The 24,432-nt window shown below is 38.8% G+C and overlaps 3 protein-coding genes across 4 annotated transcripts in view; 1 reads left to right on the forward strand and 2 right to left on the reverse strand.

Annotated features, from left to right (window-relative positions):
* med17 (mediator complex subunit 17) overlaps positions 1–762 on the forward strand; it is a 21,254-nt gene extending 20,492 nt beyond the window's left edge. Inside the window, exon 13 of the mRNA XM_084125413.1 lies at positions 264–762. Coding sequence (XP_083981539.1) covers positions 264–472 — 209 coding nt within the window. The 3' untranslated portion in view covers positions 473–762. The remainder of the gene's footprint in view (positions 1–263) is intronic.
* vstm5 (V-set and transmembrane domain containing 5) lies at positions 755–9,646 on the reverse strand. The gene is made up of 4 exons (XM_084125414.1): positions 9,282–9,646; positions 5,519–5,845; positions 4,948–5,091; positions 755–1,207 (listed from the first exon to the last, which is right to left on the reverse strand). Exons 1-4 carry the CDS (start codon positions 9,352–9,354, stop codon positions 1,176–1,178), a joined length of 576 nt encoding a protein of 191 aa, XP_083981540.1. The 5' UTR covers positions 9,355–9,646; the 3' UTR covers positions 755–1,175.
* Positions 9,647–17,416: 7,770 nt separating this feature from the next.
* On the reverse strand, positions 17,417–22,911 carry LOC311090231 (transmembrane 4 L6 family member 1). 2 transcript variants are annotated; one of them, XM_084125415.1, is made up of 6 exons: positions 22,710–22,911; positions 22,306–22,499; positions 22,148–22,216; positions 21,337–21,482; positions 18,410–18,596; positions 17,417–17,852 (listed from the first exon to the last, which is right to left on the reverse strand). In XM_084125415.1, exons 2-6 carry the CDS (start codon positions 22,474–22,476, stop codon positions 17,835–17,837), a joined length of 591 nt encoding a protein of 196 aa, XP_083981541.1. In that variant the 5' UTR covers positions 22,477–22,499; positions 22,710–22,911; the 3' UTR covers positions 17,417–17,834. The 2 variants fall into 2 exon arrangements, with proteins under 2 accessions (XP_083981541.1, XP_083981542.1); XM_084125416.1 differs by having other exon boundaries at positions 17,417–17,849; positions 22,710–22,861.
* Between the last annotated feature and the right edge of the window lie 1,521 nt (positions 22,912–24,432).

The raw sequence follows: 24,432 nt of genomic DNA on the forward strand, positions 1-24,432 counted from the left end.
AATCCGGTCGAATTTGTTTTCTGCTAGATCAGGAAGTGGTTGAAAGTGGACAAGCTCAAAATGCTTTCGACCCCGTTTACACTTGTGATCCGATCAACTAAAACGCATCTCAATATCAGGTGTAAACAGGGCCATAAAAAAGTTGCATTTACCTTGTTTATTACATGGCAAAAAACAAGCTTGCATACAGACGCTGTAGGAGGAGTTAAAGTTGAACCCTGGAGTATCCCTCTCACGCTTGTCTCCTGTCTGTCTCTCTGTAGTGCGCAACGGTCCCGAGAGCGGCTGTAAGGTGCTGGTTCAGTTCCCGCGCAGCCAAGCCAAAGAGCTGCCCAAGAGTGACGTGGTGCAGGACGCCAAGTGGACCCACCTGAGGGGTCCTTACAAGGAGGTGCACTGGGGCCGCATGGAGGGAAGAAACTTCGTCTACAAAATGGAGCTGCTAATGGCCGCACTGACACCGTGTCCCTGAAGCTCATCGCTCGTGTCCTCGTCTCTCTCGGTCTCACGCTCCTTTGACATGTTGCTTTCCCCCGATCTGTAAAAGACTCCTGAAGTGCTCTTGAGCTTCAAGCGTGGAGTTGACAAGACATTTTTCTAAGAAAAGGCCAACGATGGCCAAAACGCATGTTGGAAATAAAACATTTGTATTTAAAGCTATGCATTTTTCTTTTGTTGTTATAACAAGTTTCCTGTTATACACAGGAAAATATAGAGTTAGAGAAGATCAAATTAGACAAATAAAAGATCAATTCATGAGTACATTTTACATTTAATGAGTATAACCAGTGCAGGAAATCATCAGTATGCAAAGATGTTTATTTTAAAGCTATAGGATCAAAAAGGTCAGGCCTGGTTTGGCCAAAAATTTGGAATTTTTTTAAATATTTGCTAGATGTTGCTAAATAGTAATCATCACATTGAGCCACACTCAAATCTATTTGACATTTGCACACTGAAACTTATAACGGAGTAAATCTGTTAGGATTGGTGCCTGACACACAGATGGAAATTACCACTAGCAATATCAAATAACTGTTAAAAACCCATGTCCATTAAAAAAAAAAAAAAAAACGCACACAAAATACATTCTTCATAAGTTCTTCACTCAGCTCGTCCTCTTCATCTCGAACACTTTAATGAGCGGCTCAGACACGGTTGGCTGTGTGTTTTCGTCACAGTGGCTGTAGTTCGGTCTCCGTGTGCTCTGTGTGCACAATACAAATACAGAGGTTCATTTCAGTTGCATTTAATATTGCATCCTACAGAAAATATGTAAACCGCAAAATTGGTTGATAAACATTCATATTCTGCTAAACAGTTTCTAATAGAAACAAATTATCTGATAATTTTTTATCTGTCAGTGTGTGTGTGATATAATCCAATGCCCCAGACGTGAATGAAATATAATACATTTATGCACATTAAATGAGACACTTAGCATGTTACTATTGATATTGTTAGTTTAGGGCGTCTTAAGTATTTGTGTGGCGACCTGAGGTGCTGCCAAGATAGTGGAGCACCTCAAAATTGTCCGAGCCACTTGAAATTTCAAGATGGCGGACATTTTTCAAGATGGCCGACACCTTAGTGGAGCAGTTAAGTGATATAGTGGTTTATTTGGTGATGCAAGCATGAAAATTGGCATGAGCAGTCTCTGTGGGTCACTTGACAATAAGCCACCTACAGCTACTTGAAATTTCAAGATGGCGGCCATTTTTCAAGATGGCCACCACCTTAGTGGAGCAATTAGGCTCATGGCAATTTTCATGCTTGTATCACCAACTAAATGATTTCTTAAGCCTAATTGCTCCACTAAGGTGGTGGCCATCTTGAAAAATGGCCGCCATCTTGAAATTTCAAGTAGCTGTAGGTGGCTTATTGTCAAGTGACCCACAGAGACTGCTCATGCCAATTTTCATGCTTGCATCACCAAATAAACCACTATATCACTTAACTGCTCCACTAAGGTGTCGGCCATCTTGAAAAATGTCCGCCATCTTGAAATTTCAAGTGGCTCGGACAATTTTCTTGTCAAGTGACCCATGGAGACTGCTCATGCCAATTTTCACGCTTGTATCATAAACTGAACGATTCTGCCAAACATAAGCACTTAGCCGCTCCACTAAGACAGCAACGTACATACAAAGTATGAAACTTCATATTGAATGGGTAATTTCGTCTCTTTATGCAGTAGAGTTGGCATTTCCAAGGCAATGGATTCATTTCTCTTTTACAGTGGATCTCAACCTTTTTCACTTCAAGGTCCCACCATTGTCCACGTAATATTTGAAGCCCCCGCCCCACTACCCAATACAATTGTGTAGAGCTTGGCATAAATAGAAAGATGTATATTCATTATAGTAATAATACAAAGAATAGGAAATATTTAGATTTTTAGTTTGTCTTATTTTAAATAATTTGAAGTCATCTTGTGATGAGAGCCACTGCTCAGTGATCTCTTCAGACCAATCAGATCCGCTAATCTTTCATTATCCGTCCAGCAAACACAGAACATTCCCTTCACGGAGTAAATCATTTTCTGCAGAGGGAATATGGTCAAAGTGAAGGCTTCTGTTTCTGCCCTTATGATTATGGCTGCCAATTGTAAATAGAACAGATATCATTGTGTTTGTGCCTCATACGCTCTTTATAAATGATATTATGGTATAGGTGGCAAAGGAGTGTCCTCCATACCAATACAGAGATTTAAAAATAGTAATAATTTTAAATAGATTACAAACAAAAGACTTTTACATTATACCTACTGTACAACGTTCACAACCCAATTCAAACACTCAAATGAGTTATTAAGGTCCGAGCACCAAAGCTGGGAAGGCCCCTATAACATTTATTAGCCTTCTTATTATTCTTCTGCTCTTGAGTCTATGGAAAAAAATCTGGCACAACAGTTATGAGCATATACCACTGTGAATTTGGGGTCTCTGTATCAAACCCTCTTAAAGAGTTTCTCTAACTGTTGCTAATAACTTTTGAACAGTATTGCATAGAGTCAAACTTCTATTTTGTTTTGCGTCGAATGCGTGCCATTGTTCAGTTTTCGCCTGCATAGATTTAGTCATTTTGAATGAAATATGTACTGACGAATTCCTTTACCATTCATTGGATCTGCACCAGATTTGGCTCACATTATCGCTAGATGCTGGCTAAAAGATATTAAAAGGTTTTGATAGACCATGTGTGCGTCTCAATCCCTGGTCCAGTAGTCAGCGCACTGATCAGGGAGTCGGCCGTTTTAAGAGCTGTCTCAATCGCAAAATCCTTTCAGTGCAATGAAATGTTTGCTCCCTAAAAAGTCCCACAATGCACCGTGAAAACCAAGGAGCATTGCATGCTCACTATGTCCCGAAACATAAATCACGTGAGCCAACTAAATTCACATAATGCACAGCACCACCTATTTTGCATACAACTATAAAAACAGTAAAATATTAATCTTCGGACTGATCTCTTTTTATTGTTTTTAAGGGCATACTGAATTAAATGACACACTTTAAGGCTATATTGGGTGTAGACCATTTATAAATTTGTCATAAAATGCAGTATTTTACTAATGTTTACAAAATGTTCAAAAATGCTTGTATTATACTCATGCTCATAATTAACTTATATTCATTTTGAGATTCCATGTTTGCCATGTGCCGCCATTTTCAGTTTCATTGCCAAGCTACTTTTTCAAACTTCAGCATTCATCTGATCTTTGCGAAACTGAGCTAATTTCAGTTATAGATCTTTGATAAATATATAGCGAGAAAGCAGAAATCAGTATAAGCGTGTTCATAACTGAAGTGATTGACAGCTTCACTGATTAAAAATGTGTTTTTTTGCTGTAAAAACCTTTCATAAAATGGCTAAAGACTAAATTACAATGGACAGGGTTCCCACGGGTCATGGAATTTCTGGAATGTCATGGAATTTTAAAAGGTCTATTCCAGATATTGAAAGTCAGGGAATTTTATATATTTTTTGTCCAAGTCATGGAATATCAGGGAATTTAGTTTGTTGCTTTAAATTTTAGTTTCCATTTTTTATCGCGCTGTTTCACACATCTTTCTACGGAGCCCCTGAGGGGACCTTTGCAAAAAAATAATAATACGGACTTTCACGTGCACACGAGAAACTTTTGCGTGCGCACGCGTTACAATTTCCGGTTTGGTTATAGTGTCATTACTACAAATGTGGGAAAAGGGATGAGATGAGAGTGTGCTTGGAGCATGCCTCCAGAGATTTGTCTTATTATAGGGAGGTTGTTTGTGGACTGTGCTTTACTGTAAGAAAAAAAAACATGAATATCACATAGGCTAAATGAATATCAGGTCCCACATCATGGATTACATAATCAGAGAGTAGCCTATTTCTTTTAATTTTGAATTGTTTCGTTTAAAGACATTCCAAGCTATCTTCAGATGTATTTCTCATGTATGTGAGGCATACACCGAGTTTCGGTTAATTTATGATGAGATGCGCTCCAGTTCACGTGCACGTGTATATTTGCTTCTCATTTATTAAATACAGGCAATTGGTTGATGAAAAATGTATTAAAATTAAGATACAATTTATACAAAACGAAATTCACTTTAAAGAAAGGCTTTATACAAAACAAAACAGCTCGGTGCTCCGCAAAACAGCAGCCTGTTTTGCCGTTCATTATAGGTTATGGAAATTCATCTTTTTAGTCAGTGAAAGTCAGGGAAAAGTCAGGGAATTTGACATTTGGTTTAGAGTGGGAACCCTGAATGGAAGAAATCAATGTTTGCATGAGACATAACCTTCTGTGTTTTGGTAGCAAACATATCAGGAATGCACACACTGAATAAGACATTTACACATTTTTGTGTCTGACATTTCCTTATTTATAAGCCTCTTGAAATTAAACATTCTGCTACATAATTTTAAAGGTAAATTACAGTAAATGTAGCTTGTTACCTGGTAAGCATCTCCTTTGTATCCAGGCTTTTATGAAGCGGTACAGTTTATTCAAGAGCCACACACACAGCATTAGAAAAGCAGCCAGCGTCACCAGCACAATGACGAACACAACCAAGAACGGTACGTCCTCGTGCAGCACCTCTGAAACACCCAGCATTTGTTCAATGCAAAAATGGGAAAGTTATATTAAAACGTGCCAGCTGACATATGTGATTTATATCAAAAACTCTAAAATATGTGCAAGCTGATATCCCAGCCTGCAGAGACCCAGTGCATTTACAGACATGATAGACTATATCTGTGACAGTGACATTTAACACACAGTCCAGCCAGTGTTTGGGGTAACAATGCATATTGGAAGTACTTTTTACCAGTAATGTGTTTTTTATTATTATTATTTTTACATGTTTTCACATTGCTTTTCTAATGATTTAATTTATTTACTGGTAAAAACATGATTAAACACTGTTCAGTTCAACTGGATAATTAGCATCTGATGCCAGACCACTTTCCAAAGCACAGCATAAGCTGGTGCAACTCAAGGACAAATATCTTTAAAGCTACTCACCAGTCACACTCAGTACCAGACCCATATCTTTGCTGTTACCAGACATGTCTGTCACAGTGATGATGTAATAGCCGGAGTCTTGGAGACGTAAGCTGGATATGGTTAGAGAACCGTTGGGATGCGTTTGCACTCTTCTCTCGTACATCTGCGTGACATTCGCAGAGCCGCCGAGGACCCAAGCTGCGATCCTCTGCTGTCCGCTTACCGAACTGAACGTCCATCTGACTGTTGGAGTCCCGATGCATGCGATGTCCACGGAGAAAAGTGCACTTCCCTGAACTGGTGCCGTGACGCTGTTCTCCGACACCTGGATGGTAATCGCCTGGGCTTCAGAGAGAGTAGACAGAAGAAACGTGGGTGATTTTTCTTGGGGATTTAAAATACTTTCTTTTATCCCAGTTTACAGTCCGTTTACATGCACACAAGAAAGCTGGCAGCATAATAGTTCGGCCCACATCCGGTACACGTGGATTCCACACGGCCCAGATGTGGGCCAGATCTGGGCCGATACTATGTTGCTGTCGGGTAATCTAAGATGCAAAGGCAGCAAATGTCCATACACTGCAAAAAATGCCTTTCTTACTTAGTATTTTTAAATTTCTAAAATTCTTAAATCAAGATGCATTTACTAAAGTAGTAAAAGGCCATAAGATAGGCTATTGTGTCTTGTTTTCTGGGGAAATAAATCCAAATTAAGTGACTTGTTGCTTAAAACAAGCAAAATGATCTACCAATGGGGTCAGAAAAATGATCTTGTTTCTGTCTGAATTAAGATGATTTTTCTTACCCCAATGGCAGATCATTTAGCTTTTTTTTAAGCAACAACTCTTTCATTTTGATTTATTTCCCTAGAAAACAAGACATAATATCTTATGGCCTTTTACTATTATAGTAAATGCATCTTGATTTAGTGTAGTGTAGAGCACCAGCTCTGTGACTCTATATTGCATTAATTGCTTCAAAATTTTTCTGACCAGAAAGACACAAGAAAGACACAAAAAAACAGTCATTTATTTGATCTTTATTATTTGGCACACATTAGGCCCTTGTGGTCTTCCACTTCAATCTTCCTCCAAGTCCACACATTATTGGCTTACATGACTTTTAAATGACCAATCTGCCTTTTGGGCTTCAGGGTGAACGTCTGCTGCGGAGCGTCTGGCATCGAGGATGTATAGAGCCGTGAAAGGGGCACGTGATGAAACCTAAAATGACAAATGTGACCCGCTATACAGTCCTGCATATGTAACAGATTATCAGACGGTGTACATGCTGTGTGCCATTTGGGATAGGCCCAATAACTGCAAATATGTTAATAAAACAACATCGATGTCTAAACGAATTCACCCTAAAATTAAAATTCTGTCATTATTTACTAACCCTGAATGCTAAAATATCCTCCTGGGACCCAGGAATAGACTTTTGTCTACTGTAGTGGACATTATTTTTTTGTGAATTTCTCTGACATCATACATGTCACATGACCTGGGTGTCCTGTAAAGAGCACATTCAGGGCTTTTCAGAGACACCAAATGTTTGGAGGTTTCACCATGAAAACAACTTCTCCTTGGTCTTTAAAAATGCCTGACATTAATTTAGTGATCAAATGGATCAAATGTATGGAAATATGATAATATATTGTAATTATAATTTAAATCGGATTACTTTTCAAATTGTATTTCATAAACCAACATCTCAGGAAAACGTTATGGGGTTTCAAATCAAAAAATGACTTTCTGTTCCAGAACAGGGCGTTGATTTCATGTCCACTGTAGAGACACCAGGACTTAAAGCATGTTTATCAGGCATTATGGGAGACACAAGTGAATATGGAAATAAATTATACATCAATATTCCTATGAAATATTAGATATTATTATTAAAATGTTGCTAATTATTACTCCAATTATTACACTTCTTTTTTCATTAAATGTTGCTCCAAGAACACATTAATGTGCAAATTAGATACAGTGTACAGAAACATTGCATTGATTGGGAATATTAATTTATGGCCATTTTACCCACATATTGCATAAAGTAAAATGGTGCATCAATTCATTCTGTTATATCTTTTATAACATAGTTGAGAATCATCTTTATACAAATTTTGTAAAAAAAAAAAAAAAATCCTGAAACCCCAAAATTTATTGGTGATTGAAAAAAAATCCCATTGTTTTTGCCTATACATATAATTTCATGTCATTTTATTTTTTAAACAACTTAGTCCTGGTGTCCACTAGGGCATAGCATAACATATGAATAAAATATAATTTTTCAAAAAAAAAAAATTACCATTTGTTTCTTATGCTCTAAAATATGTGATGACATGAAAAAAAACAAAATTCAAAAAACTTGGGTCTCAGGAGGTTAAAATATTTTGAATAATGTAAGTCCACAGAGTCTTGTGATGCAGGAATTATAAATCACCTCACGTTCATTAATTTAGTCAAAAGAGATCCGGCCCCCTAGACTGATCCGAGCTTTTCCCAAGGTTTTCTTTTTTTTCTCCATTTCTGTCACAGATGCAGCCACTGTCACCTTTGGCTTACTTAGTTGGGGACATTAATATTCAGATATATTATTGATTTGACTACACTGACACGCAATCGGATGAGAACAAAGCATGAACTGACTCGAGCTGAATAACAACACTATTGTCTTCTGCAGAGCTGCTTTACATCAGAATCTCATATTCGATGAAGTTTGCATCATTCATTCTGGCATTTCCTTTGTTATTACTGTGATATAATTCTGTTTTGCATAAAGCAGTATAGAAATAAAGGTGCCTTGACTTAATATAACACTTGCCAAAAGATCCCCAGACAACAGCATGGCTATATAACACAGTGGCTGTGGATGGATTTAGCTTCTCGATGGGATTCCTTGGGCTAAGAACATCAGAGGATGAAAACCTCCAGCCGATGTCCTTTCTCAGAGAGTTAATCATTACCCTCCTTCAAACCAAAACAAGTTGGTGGAGTTCACTACCGATGATATGATCAGTGGCAGCTGTAATCTTTCTCTTATCACTGGTAAGATGACCCGCTTTAAAACATTACTGTCCAATCCTAGCTTAGCAACTGCCATGTTATTTTACTGCTTCTACACTGTCCAATCCTGCTCCTACACATTTGCAAATGAAACTACGCTCTGAAACAGTGTCGTCAAGTAAATCAGCCATGCAGTAAAGAATCTGAAGTGACAGGAGAGTGAAGAATGAGGTTGTAAACTGGATTGGCTAGCCTGACTCATTCACCCTTCACAATCCTTCGGTATTCAGCTCAACTGCAGGTTACATACGTGGCAAGTGCTGTTTTTTTAGCCATGTTCAGCTGAAAAGCAACATCTAGACTTATTATACAGTGTGATATTACATGAAAATGCCAAATATTACATCGGCAGTTTTTTTAGACAGGATTGTTGCACGTTATTAAAGCGATTGTGCAGGATCGTAGAGAAATTCTGTGTTTAATGTTAGAAAGTTTTGTTTTGAACAAATGCATTGCAAAAATACCTGAACAGTTCAAACAAAAGCAATGCAATCATACTATTATAATTCTTAACATGCATTCACCTCTTCTGGAATCATGAAATATACACACCTGTCCATAAATGTTTATCTAGTTGGGTAAATATAGACATCTATTATTTTCTATATGATGTGAATTATAATGACTACACACTAATTAAACCCTAAATACTTTTGTCCCCAAAGTATATCTATAACTAATACAAACACATAAGTAGACACACATATACTTACTGTGATGGCAGAGACAGAAGATTAGATACAGTATGTGTGCGTTCTGAGACAAACATATCCATGCAGGCCTCATTAGACTGATTCCTCCATATATTTAAATACAAGTTACATGTGATTGTCTTTATAGCTATGTCATAACTCTAGACTTTCACCCTATCTTTCTCTGCTATCCTTTCTGTTTGCCGCATTGCTCCTTATGCCAGTCTTTGCGTGTCCATATTTTCTTCTGAGTTGTTTTCTCTTTCCCTTTCCCTTTCAGTATTTGCTCCCTTTTGCTCTTTTTCCTGTCTGTCTGATCTGTTCATTCAACAAGTCTTATCCACTTGCAGGCGATACTGTTCAGACCGGTTCAACAGCCAGTGAAAACACACATGCGCGCACACACATGCACACACACACACACGCACACACACATGCACGCACACACATAGTGAGCATATTGTTACTGAAAATGTACCGTATTAGAACAGTATTGGTGGGTGAAGGTGATTTTAGGTAATTTAACAAATAACAATAAAATGTATGACTGTTCAAAACTTTTATACATATAAAATCCAATAGTGTTCTTTGAAAAAACAAAAAAGTACACCTGTACTGCAGGGGTGGCACTACTACTCTAAAAGTGGTGAGGCAAAATTGTATACTTCACAAATGTAATAAAAATTGAGCTATTAATATTAATTTAAACTAAATATTATGTGTCAGAAAAAATGCAAGTAAAACAATAAAAAACAGTTTCATCAAAAAAATCTTCATTTGTGTTCCGAAGAAGACCGAAAATAACATATGGAAGAGTAATTAATGACATAATTAAAAAAATTTGGTGAACTGTCCCTTTATAATCAATGGCATCCCTTGTAATTGAAATGGACCGCACAGAATACTGTATTGCCAAACTCAGAGAGTCGTGCGATGAACAAACATGGCTTTTCGACTTGTATGTGTGTTTGGACACCACTGACACAGCCAGCCATGTTAGCGGCTCCATCATAACACTGACCACGAAGATCAGAGAGTTTCTAGATTAAAGCGAATGAAAGCATCCTTGATTATCGACGCAGCATCTTTAGCTGGGTTGAAATCCTCATGAACAACAACGTCATGTTAAACATGCAGAATAACAAATGAATTTAGTTCTACCAGAAAGACTCGGGAGATAAAATGATGTAACAAAGCATACATTTATTGACATCCCAGCAAGCATTATAAAGTTCTTTGGCGTAGGCCCCGTCCATAGTTCGCAATCTGAGGGTAGCGGATCTGCATCTCCTGCCTGAAGACGAAGGCAGGGGCGCAGCCGACCCCCCTGGAAGGAATGGACAGGACCATCCTGGTGGTGGTGGGGAGGGTGGAGGTTGTCGCGTCGGCATCTGCGAACTCAAACATGTGTAAGGTACCGATCTTTTATACAGAAAGTATAAAGACGTGATTGGATAGAGATGAAGGTAATAAGTCACGTAGTAATTAAGTCTTCCTGGCAGAACTTAAGCTAAAGCTTTCATTTCCTTCATGGAAATATCAGTTGTACTGTCAAGTATTAGACTAAACAATCTATCATTCCTAATCTGTGCAGAAATCGCTCTTGTAACCTCTGAGGCCGTTATATTTAGTTCATTCTGTATCTCATGGAAGCAGTATTTATCTCGTCTTTAAAGGCTGCCTGCATCTGAACTGTGCCTGAATGGAAGACCCTGCTCACCAAATACACTGAATGATTCAAGGATTTTTATGAATGCTTCTTTTGCTTGTGCCTGCTCTTTTTGCTTTGCCGACATAATCTGTGTGCTAACAGATGTACTTCTAGAGTAGTGACTTCACTCCTTACGGCTTGAAGATGCCTCATGACCTCTGAATATTTCTGGTCCATGCATCCAGTTTGAAAACCCTTTAACAGTGAAGGTTAGGGTTAGGGTTAGGGTTAGGACACTGGTACATTTTGAGAATGTTATCAATTTCAGATCCATTGCTACTCTACATGTATAACTAAATGTTTTTCCTTAAATCCACTCTAACCAGATCCAAATTTTAAACCATGAACATCCTTTCTCCCTTCACTTTAGGAACGGCCAGGTCTGATGGTTGGTGTGGCTGAAGATACACTGCCACTGACTGATCTACTCTTTCCGATTCTGTTCTGTCCCTGCTCTCATTATCAGTGATGGATATGTCCCTATTGTGTCTCTTCCTAAAAACAAATAAGATGGACACTGTGATCTAACTAACTGAAGACTGACTTGGACTAAGCATATAAAACAGTTGCATTAGTCCTATTTATATAATTTCAAGCAAAACACATAAAACTGCAGGTTACTGAGGTTCTTCAAAGACATGCAAATGTAAACAGATTGACATTCATAGCTAGATGGTGCTTAAACTGGTCCTACATAACTGTCTGTTTCCTGGTAACTCTTGGGATGCTGGTCTGTCATTTTACTTTTTTCGATTATCATCTGTCTGTCTTTCCCTAAAGACAAATAAATGGACACTGCAATCTAACTAACTGAAGACTGACTTGGACTAAGCATTTAGAACAATTTGATCCCAGCTAACAGATTTTTGAGAATGTTCTCCAAATATTCAGTGTTGGTTCTGGGAACGTAATTTTTTTCATTGTTTTTTTAGTTTGCTTGACGTTAGAGGAATGTGTTTTAAAAAGGTCCCTCAAACATTCTTTCAACTTAATTTTGATTAATAGTTCAACATTCTAGGAACGTTGATTTGTAACATTCCGAGAACATAAAAATGTCCAGTTTCCTGAATGTTAGTAGAATGCTATTTAAAGGTTAGTATGATGTTCCTGAAACATTCTTTCAATCACTCAAACACCTGCTGTGAACAAGCACTGAAAGAAAGAGAAATAATAACACAAACTTTCTTCAGCCACAGCCTTAGATGAAATCATCTGAAGATTAAAAAAAAAACCATGACATCTCTGAAGATCTCAGCAGAGGAGGATTAAACAACTCCACAGACAGTATTACAAGCTTCATTTATTACTAACCAAATTGGCTTTATTTCTGTCAGACGTCTACAGAAGTTATTATTGAGAATTAACAGAGGTTTAGATGTTGATATTTGGTTGAAAATATTTAGTTTGCTTTAGTTGCAGTGTTTGCTTTAGCTGGGCTCTTGACCTCTTGACCTAAAACACCACTGATGTATAAATGAACTACCAAAACACATAAAAAGTTTTCAGCTTTTTGTAGAAAACGGTATTGTGTAAACTGCTCCAAAGACTGACTTTTTCTGACAATCCCACCCCATTATCTCATTAGTTAATTTACCCCTCCTGCTCTCCCTCATTGCCCTCCTAATTTCCTTCCCTATTTGTTCTCCTTGTGTATGGAGCCAGATCAGCCTCAAATATGATACATTTACAAAACAAAATTAACAAATGCACAGCACAATTCACATTTACAAAGTCCGTAAATTCAAAAAACAATTCTTACCTAAAAAAATAAAAAATGTTTACACAAATATGTATACATCAAGTTCTTGAATTAATTTCCATCACATATTTATGAATGATCTTACATGTATTTATGGATCGTTGAATCTGCATTTGCAAATCGTCACACGTGCGTGGACTGCTTTGAATTTGTGTGAGGTATTTTTGAGACCTTCTTGACAGGTTAAGATTCATAAATAGCCAATCTTTTTTTAGAGGATGTTCTGTTTAGCCAATCGCGGTGAGCTTTTAATCCACCAATCAAAACGCTCTTTACTGAGCAGACTCAAGAAGCTCAACGCTGCGTACTGTGCAATGCAAGTGGAACCTTCAAGATGGCTTGACTGACAATTGTGTGCGCAAAAAGAGAACAATACAATAATAGAATTACTATTTTGGGACACAGTATACAGATGATAGTGCTTTGAAACAGCAGCAGTTTATAATACTAATTATTTGTATTAATTGAAGTGAAGTGTAATAAATGTGATAAATAAAAAGTTAAATAAGGTCTAAGGTGAGAGATTTATTGTCAATGTCAATTTTATTTTTATAGCACCATTAATCACAACCTAGGTTGACCAATGTGCTGCACAATAAAAATATAACAATAAGACAATACAATAAAATTAATTTAAAAAACACAATGCAATATAACTTCCTCATTGATTATATGCCAAATAATTTTTTTTTTTTTTTTTTTTTTACGATATTCAGTTAATAAATCCGAGAGGTAAGAAGGGGCCAAAACGTTTAAACATTTAAACACCAAAAGAAGAATTTTAAAATTAACTCGATAACGCACAGGTAACCAGTGCAGAGAACGTAAAACCGGCGTAATGGGGTCCCGTTTTTTAGTACTGGTTAAAAGTCTTGCAGCTGCATTTTGAACTATTTTTAAAGCTGACTGGCTAATCCTAAAATAAAGCGAGTTAAAGTAATCCAATCTAGATTTAATGAAAGCATTTTTTTTCTTGACAGAATAGGTTTTACTTTTACTAGTAGTTAAAGCTAAAAGTAGCATGATTTGACCACTGTATGTATGTGTTTGTCAAGTTTCAGCCCATCATCAAAGACAACCCCTAGATTTTTAACCCAAGGCTTCACAGACGAGGATAATATTCACCAATATTTATTTTTGGTGTACTAAGAGAATCTGAAGGACCAAACACTATTATTTCTCTCATTAAAGAAGAGAATGTGCTTCTCTATCTTTTACTCTCATTAAAATTAAGAAAATGTAAAAAGAGCAAGGCCTTCACATCAGACAAACAGGCCATAAGTGCTTCCAGACCATTAGAAGTCTGTTTTAAAGGCAGATAGATTTGAGTATCACCTGCATAGCATTGGAACGACAGACCATGCTTCCTAAAAATAGAACCCAATGGGAGCATATATATAATGTTAAAAGAATAGGAGCTAAGAAGGAACATTATTTCTTATTTGTGCATCCTCGTTTGTCATGTTTCCCATGTGGATGGCTTGCCCTGCCATGCCTCGCCCCTGTTTCACTTGACAACAGAAACAAACACAGGAGGTGAAGGTGAATATTACAACAACAAAACTAAATAAAAATTAAGAGTTTGTTACTGATCAAAACAAAAGTCCTTGGAAAACAACAGAACAGAAAATATGTGACATCTGAAATTAATAGGGCCAGATAAGGAATACATCCAAAAGGTGTACTGTTGGTGTGCTTCCAGAACAGGGTTGGGAAACACATAAACCAATGTTACTCTATAACATTGTAACATAAGTTACATTATAACATAAGTTATAATTAAATACGTAATGTTTGTTTGTGCATGCTACAGAAAGCAAAATCTGAATATAGAATTCATAATCAATCCTTAAGAAGAATTAGTCTGAATGCTTCTGCAGTTCACTATAGGTGTCACATGTATTGGTAATCCAATCCAAAATGCTTGACGCAGGAAATATAACTTAACAGTCTTTAAGCAAGAACTATAACAGGAGAAATACAAACACTAAATAAACTTCCATTCTTCCGACAAAGAACTGAACAAAACAAGGATACACAGTAGCAAACAAGGGAACTAGACGAGACACAGGTGTAACCAATCATTAACCAAGGAAACTAAAAAGGGAATAATTAAAGGGGTGATGAACTGAGAAATTTTCCTTGAGCTTTTGAGATATAAGAGGTCATCATACTATAAGAATATCCTGTAAGTTTCAGAACTGAAAACGTCCTTGTTAGTCCAATAAAAGCTGTTATTGACGCCAGGCACAGCGAACGACAGGTTTTTCAAAGTGGGGATCTATGACGTCAAAGGGTATCAAACACCAACTCCGCAGAAGAAGATCAACGCCTCCTTCAACACTGCCTGTTTAGCCCCGCCCACCGATTCATGCATTACATGAAACTCATTATATGCAAAACTGTTATCCAATCATAGCAGTGGGCGTTTACTTCCAAGTCTTAAATGCGGCATGCCCATAAAAGCCAAATGTTTCAGGAGCTAGGCTCAAAACCAGGGTAGAAAATAGCCTATTACTTATTCATTTTGATGTTTTTGAATGTAAAAACCAAGCGAGCGTCATAAGTTGACCTCAGACAACAATATTAAAAAAAAAAAAAAGCCAGTTCATGACCTCTTTAAGACTAAACTGAAAGGAAGCACAGGAAACATAGACAAAATAAAGCCGATCATAATCCTGACATTACTCCTCCCTCCCGCAAGCGCATCCCAGCGCTATTAACAAAAATCAAAAAGTGGCAGGAAGGTGGAGATCTTAAAGGGGGTGTGGATCTGGTCAGGGAAAGGGAGGAGTGGTGTGGCACACCAGGGCAGAGTCGATGGAGGGAGGAGCCAAGGTGGAGCCCTACGGGACCTCTTAGGCGGAGCCTGGGATCCGACCGACAGCAGCAGAGGGTAACATTGCCAGCTAGGAAGTCCAAGGCTTGTGGGAGCAAGGTAGGGATGGAGGCCTGGCAAAACAGGGGCTGCATCCGAAAACCTAGACAGCTAAATTGCTAGGCTGCCCTGTCAGGCAATGACTACACATGAAGATACCTCACAAAGCTGATTTCAGACAGACTTCTGAGGCAGTGTAATGATTTAATGATCGATGACAAAACAGAGAGAGCTTTGCTGACAACAGATTGAATATTTAATTACTACAATACTAACTTCTCACTAGAAATGTCATCAAAAGTGGGAAAAGTTGGTCAAAATGTACACTTTACACCAGAGGTCTTCAATCCTGCTCCTGGAGGGCCACTGTCCTGCAAAGTTTAGTTCCAACCCTAATCAAACACACCTGAATCAGCTCATCAAGCTCTTGAATATTCAAAGGCATGTGTGCTGAAGCAGGATGGAACTAAACTCTGCAGGACAGTGGCCCTCCAGGAGCAGGATTGAAGACCTCTGCTTTACACAAACCCTACCACCAACCTCAAATTTCAGACATTTTTATTTTTTAGCTCAACAGTCAGGTAATGGAACGCACAGGATTGTGGGATATCAAAGGCAGCGAAGGATCCATCTATGCTGCCTTCAAAAATAGCTCAGATGAAGGTATATCAGGAGACAGGATGTGGCATGATCATTGGACTGGGACGTGCCTCGTTACCTTCCTACCTCTATATTCTGTCTGCAGAGGTAGCAGTTTTCAGTTTTCGGATGCAGCCGCCTGGCAGAACAGGGTGACGACGGAGGGAAGGAGGAGCCTGGTGGAGCAGAAGGGGTGGAGTGTTGAGGTGCAGCCAGAGGCCCGGAAGTCCACAGCAAAAGACCATGGTGGAGCCTGAGGGATGGCAGACCACGGCGGAGCAGAGGAAGCGCAGAGCCAAAGGACTGACAGGCTGAGGTGGAGTCATGGGCCTGGGGGCCGGATCTCCTTCACAGAGCTATGCTGGAGGTGAAGGGGCCTGAGGTGGACCGAAGAGCTGTACGGAGTCAGCAGCGAAGGCAGAGCCGAGGAGCTGCGAGGCACCAGAGGAGCAGGCGAATCCAGGGCCGTGGACTGACCTGACGGTGCTGACTCTGTGATGGACCTGGCGATGAGATCCTGCCTCGGTACAGATGTGGTGACAGGCTCTGACTCCGGGATGAACTCTATGGCTGGCTCTGGCTCTGTGATTGGAGGGGGTTTTTGCTCGTGATACGAGTCAGGCGCTGGCTCATGATTTTGGTCCGTGGAGGATCTCTGTGGAGGTGAATGATGGAGCTGGAGGATTTCTCTAGCTGTCCGGGACACTCCGGGCAGGGGTGATGTGTCCTATCTGGATCGGGCAGAGAGATGGCTGCTGGAGGTGTTAAAAGTCCCGGGGAGTTGGAGTTGATGGTGGCGTTGTCCTCGACGACTCCCACGGTGAGGGAGGATCCGCAAACCCACAAGGTATAATCAATGAACTCGATTAAAGGTGATCTACCCTCAACAGCAGCATCTATACGATGATGTACAACTACTAAATACAGAGAAACTATTAAATACATTTCCAACATAGTCGACGACCGACAAAGAACTGAACAAAACAGGGAGCATAAATACATGGTAGCAAACAAGGGAACTAAACGAGACAGGTGTAACTAATCAGTAACCAAGGAAACTAACAGGGGAATAATCAAGACTAAACAGAAAGGAATTACAAGAAACATACTGTACAAGTCATCAAGAAACAGTACAAGTCACACAAACAAAAAGACTAATAAACCAAACATAATCCTGACAACAGGTGTTTATTTAAAAATCTATTAGCTGAAATAATAATTTCTCATTGCAATGTACTGACTACGTTCTTAATCTTTACTGATATAATTATTTGGTTATGTCAGTAACATGGGTATACTTTTTTTTCCTGAGACTTGTTTATTATGATATTTGATAGCTGAAAATTACAGTAGCCTATTATATGAATGTCATGCATACTGATACAGATATTTTGACCTTCTATAGATAAATTACCTGTGTCAAAGGCTTCATTTATCAAAGACAAGGGCATCATTCACAAAAACTGAAAATTATATTCATCATCTGAGTCTAGTGAAACCTTCACATGTGTGTTTCTGTAGATCTGTAGATTGTGTTCTACTGTATTACTGTGAAGATCCCACATACTGGAGTGTGTTCTTCGGTTTTCATGCCAACTGCGTCTGCTGAAACCAAAGCAATACATTATTTGTAAATATATTATTTGTAATACCAACATGCGAGTCAATTTTGAAAGCAATTACTTAATGTTCTTGGGGTTACACTTTATTTCACTTTAACTAAAGGCCCGTTCACACCAAGAACGATAACTATAACGACAACTATATTTGCGTCCACACCAACAAACGATAATGGTCTGTTTATTCTAAGCTCACGCGCTGCGGTTTCAAAGTGTGTAAAACGTCATTGAACATGTTTTTGCTGTTCTTGTTGCATTTACACTGCTTTTTTGCAATTATCACAACATGAAAATTGTATTCCTTCACATGCCTAGTTGGGGGACCATCAAAATAAAGTGTTAGCTGCTTATTAAGCAGACGGTCTACTAATACTCTAATGACTGCTAGTTGACATCTTAAGTTAGTCTACCTAGAGTTAGTAGAATGTAAAGTTGACTATCGAAATTAACTGTTACCGTTCTTGGCTCTTAGAATTTATAGTAAACACCTTGACAGTTAACACATTTTTACATACATAGAAATATAGAGAGTTAACATGAAACCTGATTCTTGTTCATGCACGTCCCACAGAGACATCCGATCAGTCCGTTGACTACCTGTGCCAGTAAAAGCACAGCCTCTAGGGTACCGATGCTCAACAGGATTGAAAACAGGACCACGTTCCACATCACCACATTCTGCGGTCTCTCGCACTCTCTCCATGATGTCTGGTTAAACAGGTAACTCTCTCTGAACAGAGGAAAGGGGAAAAAGTCATTGCAAAATTAAGTATCCTCAAAGGCCTCTTCAAACTGCACAAGGCCAGTGTTTTTCTCATATTCAAGCAGGAGTGATGTCGGTGACAACATATTCCTGCAATAAAGCTAATCCTAATAAACTAAAACTGGCGACATTTGCACACCTGTGCGCATCAGTTGAAATTAATATTAATGCAGCAATCACACAACACTCTGTCAAGATTCTGTTCAGTTAGTTTTATTTTCATGCACTTTTAGGCCCTGTTTACACAAGAACGCAAGCGGGTGAAAACGTACAAATATTTTATCAGATGTGCCTTTCGTTTAGACGGCGACGGCGTTTTTGGGGCTTAAAAACGCAAAAAAGTGAAACCACCCTCCAGAGTGGAAATCTTAAAAACGCTCCACCGTCGCGTTCCCGTCTAAAGGTCCTTGCACACTGAATCCGAAATTTTCGCATGCGTTTTTTCGTATCCGTTATTCTGTGGCTCTAAACTGTCAAAACACCATCCAAATGCTTGTTACGGATGCGAAAAACGCAGAAAATCGAACCCGATCGTTTTTTTTTTTAACGTGCGAAAATTTCGGACGCGAATTTCGCACTCAGTGTGCAAGGGCCTTAAAGGGTAAAAACGACAGTGAAGGCACCGATCTGCTCACGGTGGCTCTCATCGCGTACTTCACATTGCCACCTAGCAGCCTAATTTCACACACTTTTGCGTCACCATATGCACGCAGATTTCCATGTTTTTTTTCTAAACGCAGAATAAAAAGTGCTAACGCAACGCCACTTTTCCGTTTTCTCTTCAGATCGTTTCCGTGTAAACATAGCCTTAGTTTGTTTTTCTCCGTCACTTGTCCTCCTTTGTCATAGTTTCCTGGCAATCATTAGTTTCTATGGACACAGATGAATCATCACAGCTGCTTATCATTTGGTTAATTATCTCTGTGTATTTTAGTTCCTCCTTGTTCACTTTTAAGTTGTCGGTTGTTGTTTGTGTTTAAGCTTGTGCTAGACACTTGTTACATTGCCAAAGTCTCTGTGGATTTATTTTGCTTATTAAATACTTTTGTTTTGGAAATTCAGAATCTTCTTCATCTTTGAACCTGACTGATCGTGACACTGAACACCAATCTCTTATCAAACTGCTGTTGCTGCTCTAATGCTTAAAAGACCAAAAAAGACTATTTCTCAATGTTTTCTCGAATGATGAAAGATTTACCAATAGATCAGATATCATATATACATATGTGAGAACCCAAACGCAATTTATTTACAAAACAAGATAAACACAAAACAAAAGCATTACCAGGCATGAAAAAGTCTATCTTAAAACAGGACCACAAAACAAGACTAGAAAACAAGATACTGGAGCCAGGGCATTGAACAAACAATACTCGACAAAGACACAGGGCCAACAAGAGGGCTTATATACACACAATACTAATGACAAGACAAGGGACACCTGTGAACAATTAACAATAAACCAATTACAACATTACCCAACAGACAAGGGAACACATAGCAGGAGCATAAGACTAAAACCAGGGGATCACATGACAGTCAAAAGACAGGAACAAGAAACAAACTCCCAAAACGTGACATATATGGGGTGCTTCTCATTTCTTATTTGTGCATCCTCGTTTCCTTTCCTCGCTTCCTTTCCTCGCGTCTCAGCTCCGCCCCCTGTAGGATGCGAGGGAAGGCTGCAAGGAAAAGACGCGAGGATGGAGGATTCGAATATAACTTTTTTTTATACATTGGAATACTTGATCACTCGAGCGTCACTTCATCGCGTCATCAGCAGCGCTCAAAGGATCTGCCCTTATGTTGTTGAAGTTTGTTTATTTAAGAAATTCATAATAAATAATAATAAAGCAAGATACCCTGTTGAAATATGTGAGATGTGTGGTTTATATAAACTGCAAAGGTAAAGTATAAATTAAAATGATTGTGACCGATGTGAAGGGGGAGGAGAATTTAGACGTGCGTCACGTTTAAGTCGATAAAACTCTTCCGCATAGGATACACCTGTGTATCCTCGCTCATGACTCCTCAGGAAGCCTCCTAACTCCTCGATCCTTGACTCCTCGCGGTGCAATTAGAGAATTGAGATGTCCTTCAAGATGGCTGAGCTCGATCGGTTTCCGGGTCATAGGATGGAGGACGGAGGAGCGAGGAGACGAGGAGGGATATTGAGAAGCACCCATGGTGCACCATGTTGTATTATTTGCGTCGTTGTTTTTGAATGGTACCCTAAAATGGGCAAATATATGCAGCTATGAAAATGTAAAACTGTCAATGTGAAAATGACGTGAAAACACAGTTGTAGCGACAATGACCTTCTTGTCACTTAGAGGTGTTGTAGCATTATTTCTGACGCATGAGATCCAAACAAGTTCTAGTCCAGTACCGCATTTATCCCTTTATGTGTCACAGTTCTGATGCCAAAACACATAATATACAAATTAGCATGTCCATACGATCCTGACATGTTCAAAAATGATTTGCTTCCCTCATTAGTTACACCTGACTTCACTTGCTCTCTGGCTAACTATAACCCTATTAAACCCACACTCCACCCAGTGTCCAACAGTGGAACTACAACAAATTATAGATAGAGCATAATGGCTCTTACAACAGTACTGTATGTTGACATTTGACATGACATTTTTGTATTATTTATACACTTTACAAACAAAAAATTAAATGTGTGTGTTTTTCACGTTACTCTGTAGTGCTGTTTAAGAATGGGTAGATAAAGGTCCCGTCTCCTGTGTCACACAGCGGGCCGTCCTGCAGGCCGACGGCGGAGACTATCATGCAGTACAGCGCTCCAGCGACACCCAGCACAGACATCAGCATGGACAGCATCATCTGCAACACACACACGCACACACACACGCACACACGCGCACACACACACGCGCACACACACACACACACGCATCAGTCCAAACACACAAACCACTGGCTCAGCTTCTCTCACGCCGCTCTTTGCCAGGGCCAAATGTTGCCAACTTGAAAGTCACATGAAATGCTGTTGCAGATACGATTGAAATTACTGTTCACAAATAAATGTTGAAAGAAATGGCAACTCTTGTACATCTGAGGATATATTCAAGAACTTTATTCTGATAAACACAAATAATGAATAAAACTTAATTTTGTCCATTGTTTGTCCAAGAATCGAAGCATATATTCTTCACCTATCTCAATCACAGTCTTCATGTACAACAATTAGTTTATTACCAATAACAAAGCTTTTAACATTTTATCCTTGATTTTAACTGGTCATTCGCAAAATGTAGCGCTAAAATATTTCTGCAAAATGGTTGCATGGTGTGTGACATAATAGTTTGCCACCCATATTGCAAGTGAACTTTTTAAAGATGTATATAAAGAAGACTACTGTGTAGAATAGGCTACACATTTTTGAATAAAGATTTAGCAAGTGCACATGCGGCTCACACAAAGAGAAAGCGCCTCCGACACCTCATCAGAGACCTGAACTTTGTGAACGCCAGCAGAGAGTGACTCACCCCACATCTGTTTGCACAGCAGCTCCCCTCGTGCCCTGCAGCCTTCATCACTGAAGCAGGCAAAAACGCCTTCAACACGGACACAAATAACAGCAATCACACTCTGAATGGACACTTGTATCTCTTTTTTTCAGATACCCTCAAAGCTTCAGACTCACCAACAGTCCTCCCCCGATGACCCCGGGAAAGAACCAGATCTTTTCTGTGATTTCCTCGGTCCTCCACACCTCACCATTGGGAAAAAACAGCAAGATGTTTCCAACTATGGCTAAGAGGCCGAGTGGAAAGAGAAGGTCTCCGGTGCATTTGGCACACTTCCCCGTACACATGATGACCTGATTTGGGTTTGTTGCTTAATCAGGGGTAAAGAGAATGTTCTTGTATTAAAATTACGAACCAGAAGACACTGAGAGTATTCGGTTACATACTATATGAATGATGAGCAACATTCCCATTTTTATTACTGCATTGTCCAGGATCATACAATAATGGAAAAGAATAAAAATACAAACTATTCAATTTACAAACTACAGCTACTATAAACAAAAATAACATATTTTACCTGTTTCCTTGAGTTCTCCTGTTCTACCTTCCTCCACTCGTTGAGTAACGAATCGTTCTAATAGTTCCTGGTGGGGCTAATAATTGTCAAGTAGTTTGTGAAAAGTTGGCGAAAACCAGGAAAGTGTTCAGTATCATGAGACCACTAAAGGTAATGTAAGCAAAAGCATGTATGACACACACAGGCACCTGTCCCTGCGGTCAATGACCCTGCTTTCAAAAAAAAAAAAAAAAAAAAAAAATCTGTTTCAGTCACATAAATCAAAATGCATATCTCTTTTTTTAAAGTGGACAAAATGTCTAAAACTTAAATCTATGACACCAAAAATTCCTGTTTACTTATAATGAACGAGACCTACATAATAAATAAAATGTTAATGGACTAAAAAAAAACATCATTGAATCCCATTTAAAAATATAACTTCTTACATTATTGCCTCCTACACTTTGTGATTAGGTATTATTATTTTATTTTTATTCAAACAGAAATTAAGGTCGTCTTCCACTGAATGGGTGACATTTCTGTCTCCAGGAATTCTAGAACCAGGAACTCTAAAATACATTTTATTATTAAGCAGAGTGTCCTGCACATTAAGCTAACTGCAAATTTAAAATGTATAACTTAGTCTTTCCTCTCCAGCATTCTTTTAAAAGGTTGCCAGCCATATAGCTCGTCCTGGGTCGACATGTCATTCAGTAACATTAGGCAGTTTTGATTTATATGCTGTTTAATGTTAAGGATCACATTATTTAACATATTGTAACACTGAGGTTGAAGCAGAGGCAGAATCCAAATCCACATGCAGCATACTTTATTAAATAAACTCAAAACTTCACAGATGCAAACATAGACTCAAGGACCAAGACTCGGGAGCAGAACAACATACAAAGTCAAGAACCCACAAACACTGACACAAGACACAGGGTTTAAGTACAGAGGCAAACAAGCTAAACAAGATAACAAGGGGGCGTGGCTAATAAGAAACAGCTGGGGAAACTAATCAACATAACGGGGAACTGCTAAACATGGGACAAGACAGGGGAATACAGACATGAATCATGACACATATACATATGATTACATATGATTACATATGATATCGCTTTTTTCTGCGTTTTCTTCGCATTCCGGAAAGCCGGAAAATTCAGTCAATGGTGGGAAAAGAGTTAAAACATTAAAGGCAGGGTATAGGCAATTTGTTCCATAAACATTTTTTGTTATGCTGGTTGCGAGTCTCTTCACATACTGATATCAATCAATAAGTTAAGTGGTCTAAATGTATTCATATTTATATACTGTATGTCGTCTGTGGAAGGCAAAGGGCAATAAAATGTTTGTCCAATCATTGCATTCAATGTCATACCTTCCTGTCAACGTATGTGTTTTCATGCCTCTGCGCACCTGCTCGCACAGACATCACACGTCATCAGCGCTGTGCAGAGTTAGACAGACGTCAGTCACCGAGCACCACAAACGAAACTGCAGCCACCTTTTACAGTTCCTCCTGAACCAAAACAACCAGCTTATGCGGCATTCACGCCATAACTACTGCAGTTTGGAAGAGATGGAAACCCGTGACATTATACTTTGGTTCATGACTCGAATTTAAGCATTTCAATGGCAACACTATCAACGGCGAAATGAATCTGCAGCAGTCAGATGTTTATTATTATTGTAATGTTATGTGCTTTGAGACATGAGGTTGTTTAACGCCGTCTCTCGT

The sequence above is a fragment of the Abramis brama genome (genome assembly GCF_963993115.1).
Source record: "Abramis brama genome assembly, chromosome: 10".
Lineage (NCBI taxonomy): Eukaryota > Metazoa > Chordata > Actinopteri > Cypriniformes > Leuciscidae > Abramis > Abramis brama.

Excerpts from the sequence above, each read along its gene's own strand:
- vstm5 (XM_084125414.1), bottom strand. The coding sequence starts at position 9,354 with ATGAGGCCTGCATGGATATGTTTGTCTCAGAACGCACACATACTGTAT. Across the intron at positions 5,846-9,281 it reads CTTCTGTCTCTGCCATCACA|CCCAGGCGATTACCATCCAG; the intron begins GTAAGTATATGT and ends CTCTCTCTGAAG. Across the intron at positions 1,208-4,947 it reads ACAAAGGAGATGCTTACCAG|AGCACACGGAGACCGAACTA; the intron begins GTAACAAGCTAC and ends TTGTGCACACAG.
- LOC311090231 (XM_084125415.1), bottom strand. The coding sequence starts at position 22,476 with ATGTGTACGGGGAAGTGTGCCAAATGCACCGGAGACCTTCTCTTTCCA. Across the intron at positions 21,483-22,147 it reads GCTGTGCAAACAGATGTGGG|ATGATGCTGTCCATGCTGAT; the intron begins GTGAGTCACTCT and ends TGTGTGTTGCAG. Across the intron at positions 18,597-21,336 it reads TTCTTAAACAGCACTACAGA|AGAGAGTTACCTGTTTAACC; the intron begins GTAACGTGAAAA and ends TCCTCTGTTCAG.